The sequence below is a fragment of the Mercenaria mercenaria genome, chromosome 15, assembly GCF_021730395.1.
Source record: "Mercenaria mercenaria strain notata chromosome 15, MADL_Memer_1, whole genome shotgun sequence".
In the NCBI taxonomy this organism is placed as follows: Eukaryota; Metazoa; Mollusca; class Bivalvia; order Venerida; family Veneridae; genus Mercenaria; species Mercenaria mercenaria.
In genome coordinates this window covers 9,386,238-9,398,979 of record NC_069375.1, presented here as the reverse complement: position 1 = coordinate 9,398,979, position 12,742 = coordinate 9,386,238, and the positions used below count along the sequence as shown (strand labels likewise).

Genomic DNA, 12,742 nt, shown 5'->3' with positions numbered 1-12,742 from the left:
AATTATTTGACAAGGTCATATAAGAGAAATTTATAGTGTATGCTACCTTCCATATTTCTAATTCGTTCTACATTGATAACATCTACAATGCAAACGAGACAGGAGTGTGTCCATTCCTTTTATTTATTTGTATACTTATGCGTGTAATCAGTCATGAAACTTTTGAAATATGATGAGTCTGTATCTAGGTTGAAGCTGTATGCATTGTGTTTTGACACAATTACCATAGTAACAAAATAAACGTACTGTTAAAAGCAGGCCACACTTTATAGTTTATTCGTTTTAGGTCAACGTCGACGTATGATAAGAATATAATGACTGTCTGATAAGATTATACTCGCATGGTTGTATACAAATCAATTTATATATTAAGAAATGTACAATAATAATTTTCTTCTCTTTGTTTTCTGTCTTTGGATATCTTCTTCATGTAAGTATTTTAAAACAAATTGTACTTTTGTCTTCCGCAAAATCTAAATACGTATTTAATCATACAGAATTTGAAGAACGTTATAAGTTACTGTGACCGAAGTTTTTGTTTGTGTTAGTTACTGGTACCGTTTGGATATTTAAAGTGCCAACATATCTTGTGTACTTGTTGTAAATAGACAATACTCAGCTACTTAATTTAAAAACGGTTGCTACTGTACCAGTATTATGTTTGCATTTATTTATAAAACTTCATTCAAAATATTTCATAAAAGATCAAAAAAAATTAAGTCTTATCTCAAATGTACTTTAAATATCTGGTAGTTTTATGTTATTAAAATCTGTACTGGAGTATTTCGAAGAAAGATCAATAACAGATTGTTAAAAATTCGCCATTATGATTATGTAACGATTTACCCCAAAAGCTGTACTCAGATTATATTAACAATCATTGTCATGTAAGTGTAATAAAGCAAAACTGAATTTCAGCATTTACATTACTCTTTTTATGAATGTCCGAAACCAGCATGAATCCGTCAACAGATAATATTTTATTATAATATCCAAAGCTCCCATATTAACAATACAAAGGTTTCTGTTACAGTAGCAGAAATTTGACACATGTTTTGACTGTCCTCTAGGCAGAATGTAATCAGCTACAAGTATACTGAACGGATCAATACAATATAGGCACTGATAATAAATACAGGAACTAGATTACTTAATTGATATTGTATGTTGTAGCATATGTTGAACTTCACACTGTGGTAATGAGTATTTACTTTTTGTAGCTAGTAGTTGCCCTAATGGCTGGACACGTCATGATGCATCATGCTACCATTTCAGTCACGATACCGAGTCAATGCCTGTCGCTGCAGTAAGACATTTTTCGTCATACTCTCTAGTTATAATTTATCCCTTGGATGACCCTCTGTAAGCCCATAGTAGCAGGTGTGAACCTTGCTAAGATTCATTGTTTTTAATTACAACTGTCTATCGAAAATGTCAGGCAGCTGGAATAAATATAGGCAGGGTATATTGCAGCTGAACTATCGTAGTTTCCATGAATTATAGATCTGTATGTAAGCGTTAAACGACTTATTTAATAAGTCATTTTATTATTGACGATACATTTGTATTTTAACAAAAAATATATTCTACTGGGAAAAGTATTGATATACACATTAGTTTGTTAAAACTTGTTTGAAGTGTAGATATGATGGCAAAAATGGTTTAAATATTTGAACAGTATACTTTTGGGGTGATTAACGCTTCCACCAACAGATTGTTTGTCAACAAATGGGAGGATTGCTTGCTGAGATAGAGTCTCCGGAGGAAGGTGGTTTTCTGTCCGCACAAGCAAAAAGTCTTAATCGTGAGTAACATATTAAAAAATTTTTAATAAGTGTATTGGATTTGGACAAATCAGTGCCGCCCACTGACCAGCACATCTACAGTAATACAACCTTACCGATATTTAACATAACAATTGTTATCACACTGGGTCTAGATTCTCATTTATTGGCGTGCCAGACAATAGGAAGGTGCCCCTCTGCATTATTTCATCACGAGCAGGCACCTGGGTAAAACCACTGATCTTCCGTATGCCAGCTGGATGGCTTTCTCTCATGAAGAATTCAACGCCCCGAGTGAGGCTCAAACCCACATCGATGATGGGCAAGTGGTTTAAAGTCAGCGACCTTAACCACTCGGCCACAGAGTTCCCAAAATGTATTATCAGCCATATTTTGCTTTTCTTTAATTCCTAGGGACATATTTCTTCTGTTTCATTTTTTAGACAATAGGTAGGTACCAAGTTTGACAAACAATATTTTAAAATGCTTTGGTTGCCATCTGCAATGATTCCTGTCGTCATGAAATTGTAATTAGCTTAACCGTTCATTCAAAATAATCACGGTATTCAGAAAACAAGATTATACGGTTTTCTGCAAACACAACTATGCGGTATCTCTATCACAATTTCATTTGTATTCCCCAAACGCACTTATATGTATGGTATTTTATAAGCACGATTGTCCGTCTTTTAGAATAAGTCAAAGTGACCGTCGATGAAAAGTTTAAAGATTACCGGTCTTAGACGATTAATCCGGATTCAGCACAAAATGATTCTATATATCACATACTGAGAAAGGATACTACGACTTAAAACAAAACACTTTGTGACATTTAGTTTGCCGCCATAGGCTGGAATATGCGTAAACAGGGTTGTGACAACATCGTAATATGTGTTTGTGTATGGGCGGTAGTTGTATCTCCTTCCTATAGGCTGGATGTGTAATCCTCCTCTGCTAGAAATGAATTCAAATGAAGGTTACACTTCAGCAACCTATCGCATAATAAATACATACTTTATGACATGCGTAATAAAACCACGCGAATAATAATGGAGATGGTGAAAGGGAATGTTCGATACAGTGATTTTATAATTACCAGTCCGGTCCTTGAGATGTATCATGAAGATTATTCAGTACAACAGAAGTGTGAAAAAATTTTTGCACATTTCACGATCGGACGGTATTATTTTGCTTGGTTGTTTTCTGTTCCTTTAACGGGTCCACTTAGATTTCAATATTATCATATCGGTTATAGCATGTTTAAGTATGAAATTGAATACAGGCTTCTTCATATAAATAGGATTCTAAACATCTGACTGCCTGGTGTTATTGCAACATTTAGATGACTTTTGGATCGCCCTAAGTGATATTCAAGAGGAAGGTATCTGGCTTTGGTATGGCAGTAAAACTCCACTGGCAACGACAGGGTACAAGAACTGGGCTAACCATGAGCCAGACAACTATAATGGGGATGAAAACTGTGCTCTCTTGGGAAAGAGTGCGGGACAATGGTGGGACAATCCGTGCCATAACTTTAAACGCTATATCTGCGAGAAAACGGATGAGTACGTACATAAAAACAATTATTCCTGAAACCAAATATTTAAAAGTTGACCAATTCTTTAGCTCTATATGAGTGCAAGTAAGCAATGGTTTCTGACTATATGATAGATTTTGTAGTTTTATTGGTTAACTTCTTTGATATTTTCAGTTACACTGTTTTAAAATTCTAGATGTAGTTGTTTCCCTGTTCTGATATTTTGGTGTACCGTAGTGATTAAGGCTAGATGTAGGTGGGTTAAAATCTTGATTTTATATAGTGTTGTAGTTTTTATGTTTGCGTGCCTTCTGTTTGTTAATTATATTTGTTCTCTTCATTATCACTATGATATACACTATGATATATTTGATTTTGTTTGAAATACTTTATTTCAGACCAGGTGAAATTGTTGGCTAGTCCATGCATAGCAGTTCTCACACGAGTATGTGTCCATTTGTTTAATATTGACTTAATATAAAAAAAAATTATGAGTAATAAATATACCAAGTGAGATATATGTTTGGGTTTATTCTTTAACGTACCGGTTTTAAATAATACAATTATGGAAGTAGTAACATATTTTTTTTATTAAGAGGCCCTCGTAGATAAGAAGGCATGGTATGTTTGTTTCGTTTATAACATACCTGTCTATATGCAAATACACACTAACTATATCAAACCCGGTTGGTACTCTTCTACGGTTCAGTTCTAAAATATGGCATGATTTTTTTCTTTCGCCTAGATCTGCTTACAATTCTATTTAATTTTTCGATAAAACTTGAGTTCTATAAAGGCAAGCAGGTATTGAATTCATTTAGTTCATATCCGGCTGACGACGGATTTGATTATAACGGCAACTTACCCAGTATTGTTATGTTTAGTTAAATTAACTTTCCTGTGATTAATTCAGAGAATTTATAGCCTTGCAGTCCAACAAAAATAATTTGAATTAATTAAAACAACATGACGAAAGATAATGTTTGTCTGTCTGTGTTTGTCTTTCTTTATCCTACTTATGTATGTCTGTTTGTTGCCCTTTAATTAATCAGTCCATATTCGCGATGTGATATCATCAATATACTTAAACTGGAATGGCTAAATATGATGTTATGAGCCTCATTTACAATGGAGTTAATGTCGCTAACTTCTTATTACACGCCCCTAACCTCTGTGGGGTTTTAATCGCTCGCCCCTAACCTATGTGGGGTTAAGGCCGCTATCTTCTAATCATTCGCCCCTAACCTCTGTGGGGTCACTAGCTTCTTATCACTCGCCTCTAACCTATGTGGGGTCGCTAACTTCGAATTACTCGCCCCTAACCTATGTGAGGTCGCTAACTTCTAATCAGTCGCCTCTAACATATGTCGGGTCGATAACTTCTAATCACTCACCCCTAACCTCTGGGGGTCGCTAGCCCCTAACCTCTGTGGGGTCGCTAACTTCTAATCACTCGCCCCTAGCCTCTGTGGGGTCGCTAACTTCTAATTACTCGCCCCTAACCTCTGTGGGGTCGTTAACTTCTAATCACTCACCTCTAACCTCTGGGGGTCGCTAGCCCCTAACCTCTGTGGGGTCGCTAACTTCTAATCACTCGCCCCTAGCCTCTGTGGGGTCGTTAACTTCTAATCACTCCCCCCTAACCTCTGTGGGGTCGCTAACGTCTAATTACTCTCCCCTAACCTCTGTGGGGTCGCTAACTTCTAATCACTCGCCACTTACCTCTGTGGGGTCGCTTACTTCTAATCACTCGCCCCTAGCCTATGTGGGGTCGCTAACTTCTAATCACTCGCCCCTAACCTATGTGGGGTTAAGGTCGCTAACTTCTAATCACTCGCCCTTAACCTCTATGGGGTCGCTAACTTCTGTTCACTCGCCCCTAATCTCTGTGGGGCCGCTAACTTCTTATCACTCGCCTCTAACTTATGTGGGGTTAAGGTCGCTATTTTCTAATAACTAACCCCTAACTTCTGTGGGTTTGAACCCTCAGTTTAGATATAAAACTCTTTCTTGTAACTGGCTTTCGGGCGGTCGGTGGTTCTACCCATCTTTTTACAGCTCAATGTCACCGTGACCTTGACATTGGACCAACTGACCCGCGAATCACTATGGATCATCTACTGACCACAGCCAATCATTCTATGAAGTTTGACGACTACATGCCGAAGAGGTCTTCAGAAATTTGTCACATTTTCAGCAGAAGGTCGCTGCAGTGCCACCACGTTCCGTGGGATCGCGGGGGATCCGGGGATAAAAAATGAGTGATAGCTAAGATACGCGCGTTTTACATTACACATGACAAATTTTAACTGTGCTAAAATTAACTCTTTAACAATTTATTTTTATGCTAGGACCATGTAATCTATATTCAGATGAATTTACGTTAAGATAACTAGATCTTGATAAGACTTTATGAACAGAAATTTTATTACGCATTACTTTTCGACGTTGTAGGCAGAGAAAAAATGTTTAAAACATGTTTCATCATTTTGATTTGTGTGCTACCTGCGTATCAAGCAGGTAAGTAAATGGTTTATGCTACCAACGTGTCAAGCAGGTAAGTAAATGGTTTATGCTACCAACGTGTCAAGCAGGTAAGTAAATGGTTTATGCTACCAACGTGTCAAGCAGGTAAGAAAATGGTTTGTGCTGCCTACGTGTCAAGCTGGTAAGAAAATGGTTTGTGCTACCAACGTGTCAAGCAGGTAAGTAAATGGTTTATGCTACCAACGTGTCAAGCAGGTAAGAAAATGGTTTGTGCTGTCTACGTGTCAAGCTGGTAAGAAAATGGTTTGTGCTGCCAACGTGTCAAGCAGGTAAGAAAATGGTTTATGCTACCTACATGTCAAGCAGGTAAGAAAATGGTTTGTGCTCTCAACATGTCAAGTAGGTTAGAAAATGGTTTATGCTACCTACATGTCAAGCAGGTAAGAAAATGGTTTATGCTACCTACATGTCAAGCAGGTAAGAAAATGGTTTGTGCTGTCAACATGTCAAGTAGGTAAGAAAATAGCTTATGCTGCCTACATGTCAAGCAGGTAAGAAAATGGTTTCTGCTGCCTACGTGTCAAGCAGGTATGAAGATGGTTTATGCTACCTACATGTCAAACAGGTAAGAAGATGGTTTGTGCTGCCTACGTGTCAAGCAGGTAAGAAAATGGTTTGTGCTGCCTACATGTCAAGCAGGTAAGAAGATGGTTTGTGCTGCCAACGTGTCAAGCAGGTTAGAAATTGGTTTATGCTACCTACATGTCAAGCAGGTAGGTAAATGGTTTATGCTACCTACATATCAAGCAAGTAAGTAACTGGTTTATGCTGTCTACATGTCGAACAGGTAAGAATATGGTTTATACTACCTATGAATCAAGCAGGTAAGCAACTTGCTTATGCTGCCTACGTGTCAAGCAAATAAGAAAATTGTTTGTGCTGCCTACGTGTCAAGCAGATAAGAAAATTGTTTACGAAAATAATGTTTTATGCTGCCTACGTGTCAAGCAGATAAGATAATGGTTTATGCTGCCTACGTGTCAAGCAGATAAGAAAATTGTTTACGAAGAAAATGTTTTATGCAACCTACGTGTCAAGCAGGTAAGGAAATGGTTTATGCAACCTACGTGTCAAGCAGGTAAGGAAATGGTTTATGCTACCTACGTGTCAAGCAGGTAAGAAGATGGTCTATGCTACCTACATGTCAAGCAGGTAAGAAAATGGTTTGTGCTGCCTACGTGTCAGGTAAGAAAATGGTTTATGCTACCTACGTGTCAAGCAGGTAAGGAAATGGTTTATGCTACCTACGTGTCAAGCAGGTAAGAAAATGGTTTGTGCTACCTACGTGTCAAGCAGGTAAGAAAATGGTTTATGCTACCTACATGTCAGGTAAGTAAATTATTTTATTACCGGATTTAAGCAGAGGAATTTCATTTCGCCCGCCTCTTTTTTCTTTTAGCCACTGCATTACAAATTCAGAAACTTTTTTGTTACATGTAAGTCAGGGGCGTACGGATTCTTCCGAGGAATGATAACTGTAAGAAACGAAATCAATGTCATTTGATATATGAAGTACATTTTATGAACTGTTATCCGTCTTCATCAAAAATGAGGCTTGTGGTGACTAAATTTGAATGTGATTAGTTAATTTTAAAATGAAATAGTTACATAATTTAAGAGGTAAAAAATTATATGTATATAGGTACATTTATCATATAATAGGTATATATTATACGATAACGCATTGACAGGTAGTTGCCCAGATGGATGGACTTCACATGGCGCAAAGTGTTACCATTTCAGTCATGATGAAGAGTCACTACCAGTGGCTGCGGTGAGTAGAACTTTTAACACCCATTTAAACAACAACAAAAAAAAACTAGTGTCATATTTCTATTACTTCTATATATTCAGAAATTTATATTTATTTTCAGTTTTAATGTTACAGAAATTTTTCAAGTAAATGTTAACCTTAAGTTACATTCATGTACGTGTGGAAACTTAAGTTACTATTATTTTGTTCACAACAGAAACAAAGTGTTGTTTGTATATATCCTGAACACATGTGAATCACCTTGATCAGTCTTGATACACAAATATGTAGTTCAGACCATTCATTATCAATTAAGGAAATGCATATTTTCCATGATCGATTTGTTTGTGTTCTTTTTGCTTGTAGCTGGTATGTCAACAAATGGGTGGTACACTAGCCGAAATAGAGACTGCAGAGGAAAATGTGTATTTAACATCAGAAGTTAAACTTTTGAAGAGTAAGCTTCTTATCTAATCTTCACGTGAGGAAGCCATCCAGCTGGCTTCGGTAGCTCTATCCAAGGAGAATGTTGGGATATAATGGGATAAAATAATGCACGGAACAACTCTATTATAAAGCTGGAAAGTCGCCATACGACCTATAATTGTACCGCCCAACAAAAACAGGGCAGATACTCGAGAAGACAGTTTAAACTTTTGTGTCAGAATTTTCTCCCTTTCTATAATTTATATAAATTATTTTCTAAAGGTATTACTGCTGTGAAACGTTCTCTGCTGGTTTGAAGTAAACATTACTAGGTATAAAACTGAAAGGAAAAGTACGACAGGATTTGTCACTTATTTAAAAGATATAATACAATGCAAAGACTACCTTGAATTACAAACCATTCGTAGAATATCTGACTGATGTTTATATCTAAGAAATACACACATGGTGATTTCAAAATTAATTTCATCGAAGATAATACTAACACTATAATGGCTACACTGTCTTCGAAATATGGCCTAAAACAACTGGTTCCAAACATACACGAATATTTTGAAACATTACGCATCATGACTGATTAATATTTATTCGACACTTTCCTTCCGTCTGACTTACATAAATGCCTTAGACATTGGCATAAATACACAAACCCATACACATGACCATATTAACACACAGAGTATTAACATTACATGGAATATCATTGTACAATAATGCATTAAAAAAGCGAACGCTTTGCTGACGTGTTACGCCATGACTTCAACCACGACACCATGTCATTAAGCTGGCTTACGGATAGTCAGTGATTCTACCAAGGTGTTCGCCAATGCCAGAAAAAAATTCCTATGTCATACATTGTGTTGGTGTGGCTTACTTAAAATGTTCAAAATTTACCGCGCGCATAAAACGTGAAGTTAAATATCCAAGTTTATATTTATTTAAACCTTACATGAATTGTGTACATGATGGGTAAAGTACAGAAACCATCTTGTATCAATCAGTTTACAAGATTTAATACTTGCTCATCAACGGAAAGAGGGCCTCCAAGAAGACAGGCCCCAGCAACATACCAAGCTACCTCCTGTAAATATAAAACATTATTACTACTTCCACATTCACTCATCATTCTGATAACTAAATATATGGCGTAGGTTAGAGTGTATGTACACTATTGTATTAGTTAGAAAATATCCGTAAAGTAATAATAAATTCATATGTGTTTCAAAATGTGCTCCTGGCAGAAACTTTTCAGTGGTTTTTGATTTATATTTTTTTAGATTATTTCTGGATCGGCCTAACAGATGTTCAGGAGGAAGGTGTCTGGCGCTGGTATACAAGCAAGCGTCTATTGACGTCAACTGGCTTCTCCAGCTGGGCACCAGGAAGACCGGACAATGTTGGTGGTAAAGAAAATTGTGGCCAAATTCGTCCAGATGGACTATGGGGAGATACTACATGCCATACGTTTAACTTCTATATCTGCGAGAAACCACTAGAGTGAGTCAAATATTTAAAAAAAATGTTTTAAAAGTTTAAGCAATGAGATTTTCCCCTCAATTTCTTTAAAATAGTAAACAGCACAGTTCAGAGTATCTTTTTATTCAACGGTATGTCATGTATATCATATCTATAAGCTACTTAGTTCTCCGCTTCTGTAATAGGAATCTGCTCTGCCAACTGGTAAAATATCTTGCGAACTTTTTTGTTATGTTTTGGGATTAACGCCGTTTTTCAACAGTATTTCAGTTATGTAACGGCGAGAAGTTCACGTAACCAGTGTTCCTGGATTCTGTACCAGTACAAACCTGTTCTCCGCAAGTAACAGCCAACTTCCCCACATAAGGCAGTGGTAGAGGACGAAAGTTTTTAGACACAGTGTCTTTTACTAAATCGTCACGAGAACATACGCCCCGCCCGGGGTTCGAACTCACGCGACTCCGCCATTCATAGATCTGCGCTCTCCCTAGTCCGCAAAGCGGGTTGGCTAATATGTTTTTTTTTATTTTATACTACCTAATGAAATACTGTATTCTATCAGTTAAATATTTTCATATTTCATCACTCACACTGAAAATATGAAATCTATATTTTCACACTGTGAGAGATAGGCCCTATAGCTCCACCCCCTCACTACAGTGTGTATGAATTTTGAATTATTTGCTTAAAACAGGATGAAAATTGTAGTCGCACTTTGTTCCTTATAGTTAATTTCTCGATTCAAATTATTTTACTTAAAGAGAATTTCATAACGTTATGCAGCAAAAAATAAAATAAAATGGTAGGCCTACTTTATGTTGTATGCGTCTTTATAACGTCACAGCACGTCTGACGTCATGTCTGTTTACGTGCGTCTGTTTCCCGCGCTGAAATTAAAAATAGTTGCAAAATGCAAATCTCAACGTAATTGGGCATAAAATAAACAGAAAATTTGTTTGTTTTCGTGAATATGGAATATATCTCACCTTGAAGTGAGAAAATTTTCACATTTTCACTCCCGCTACGCGCTCGTGAAAATATTTGAAATTTTCTCACTTCTCAGTGAGATATATTCCATATTCACTCAAAACAAACAAATATCCTCTATATATTTCATTAAACAACACTATCATTATTAGCATCGGCATAACATTGAACTAGTTGAATTACTGACTTTAATTTAAATTTGTATTGTTTAGTATTGTCTACTTTGTCGAATGATGAACACTTAAAGGCACGGTATTATTAGATATCACCAGACCGGGTGTTATTAACGAATATAGCCCGGCAGCTGTTATTCAAAAGAGTAACGCCCGGATGTTATTCAAATGAAAATCCTCCGGCACAGTACCACTCAAATGAACACCATTTTTTAAGCCACGAAAAGATAGAAATATTAATTGTCAACTTAAAATAAGAAAACAATACACTCTTGTTTAAATGTTGTTTATATCAAAGCTTTTGGGAAAATTTTATACAGAAGTGTTAATTATGTCTAGAATACAGTTGTTTGTTTTCGCAACCCGACTGACGCTATTTTTTACCACCTACGCTAAAAATGTCATTGAACGAAAAAAATGGAAAAGGATTTGTTTGTTGATCTACATTAAAAAATATTATTAAGTAAGTAATTTCAAAGCATGTACCTCCGTCTTGCCGACTATGTGAATTATTTTGCGCATTGTCGACAGGAAAACGGCAGTGCGATTATGAAGCGCGACAGTACGATGCTAACACTACCATGGTGAAGCGCGACAGTACGATGGCGAAGCGATTGTACGATGGACTGACACCATCGTATTGTTGTGTTATCGGCATCTTTCTGTCGCATTTCGTCATCGTATTGTCGCTCTCCGCCATCGTACCTTCGCGCTTCGCGTTCATATGGAGCAGACGCTGGCCCTAACGGAACACCGTAAATAAATATTGATGCACACTTTTTCTTAGTTAAATATGTTTTTGCCTTTTTTCAGGAACACTGAGATAATTGGATAAACAATATCAGTACAAACATTCATGCCTGCTTTCAAAGCTACCAGAGGATACAGTAATCAACTTTACATCTAACTATACCGTTCTCACATATTTTTTGAAAGCACTGTAGTGATTGTTTCATTTTCCTATTCTGTGAATAACTGAATGAATAAAATATTTCTATCTGTTGTTTGATTATTTTAAGCGGATAGCTTTTAAGGACTGGTCATTAAAATGTAGCTAGAAATATGGCCATCAGTTTTGATATAATACAATAATAATTATAATAATAATAATAATAATAATACATCTTTATTTATAGAAGGTAGCACATGAATATTTAGATCAGTACAAAGTACAAATGGTACATCTTAAATCTAAATGTTGCGTTTTAAAAAACGACAACATCCAAATACAATTTACACCATCAAATAATCTAATTAAAATCACATTCATCCTTATTATCTCCCGCCGAAGAAATCGGGAGAGGGTTTTGAAATGGCGTTGTCCGTTCGTCCGTGCGTCGGTCCGCAGCCATTTCTCAGTAACTAGCAAGTAGAGTTTCATAAAACTTGAACTAAACATGAACCAACGTACTGCGATGATGCCCGTCAAGTTTTTATTTTGGTCCGCCCCTTATTTCCAGGGTTATGACCCCTGAAATAGTAAAAAATGCGTGCGTGCGTCTGTCCGCAGCCATTTCTCAATAACTAGCAGGTGGAATTTCATAAAACTTGAAATAAACATGAACCAACATACTGCGATGATGCCCGTCAAGTTTTTTTTTGAATTGTTCAATTTCCCTTAGAGTTATTGCACTTGATTTAATGAAAATTCACGTCCGGAGCCATATTGGTAGAATTTCATTAAACTTCTTTCATTCTTTATTATAAACATGTGAAGTTGTGTACCCACACCTTGGCACCCCCTTGCCTGGGTCACACCCCATCCCCACCCCCACCCTTGTTTTTTTTTTTTCATTCCTTATTTTAAATTTATTTCAAACCTTCCATGAATATTTATCAACATGCAAAGTTGTACGGTTCCCCCGCACCGCAACTCCAGCCAGTCATGCCCACCACCCCGATCATGCATTCCCCACCCCCACACCAAACTTTTTTTTTTTTTTTTCATTTTTTATTGTGAAGTTTTGTACCCTCACCCGGTCTCCCCTGCTTTTAGGTCTTTGTCTGTCCATGATACACTTTCACATATGTTCAATAA

At 36.7% G+C, this 12,742-nt stretch overlaps 2 protein-coding genes across 2 annotated transcripts; both read left to right on the top strand.

Moving 5' to 3' along the window:
* The first annotated feature begins 273 nt into the window (after nt 1-273).
* Nucleotides 274-3,979, top strand: LOC123559836 (C-type lectin domain family 4 member M-like). The gene is made up of 5 exons (XM_045351961.2): nt 274-430; nt 1,221-1,306; nt 1,714-1,804; nt 3,127-3,349; nt 3,720-3,979. Exons 1-5 carry the CDS (start codon nt 376-378, stop codon nt 3,739-3,741), a joined length of 477 nt encoding a protein of 158 aa, XP_045207896.2. The 5' UTR covers nt 274-375; the 3' UTR covers nt 3,742-3,979.
* Nucleotides 3,980-5,692: 1,713 nt separating this feature from the next.
* On the top strand, nt 5,693-11,705 carry LOC123559828 (CD209 antigen-like protein A). The gene is made up of 5 exons (XM_045351953.2): nt 5,693-5,841; nt 7,560-7,642; nt 7,988-8,078; nt 9,346-9,565; nt 11,518-11,705. Exons 1-5 carry the CDS (start codon nt 5,787-5,789, stop codon nt 11,537-11,539), a joined length of 471 nt encoding a protein of 156 aa, XP_045207888.2. The 5' UTR covers nt 5,693-5,786; the 3' UTR covers nt 11,540-11,705.
* The last annotated feature ends 1,037 nt before the right edge of the window (nt 11,706-12,742 follow it).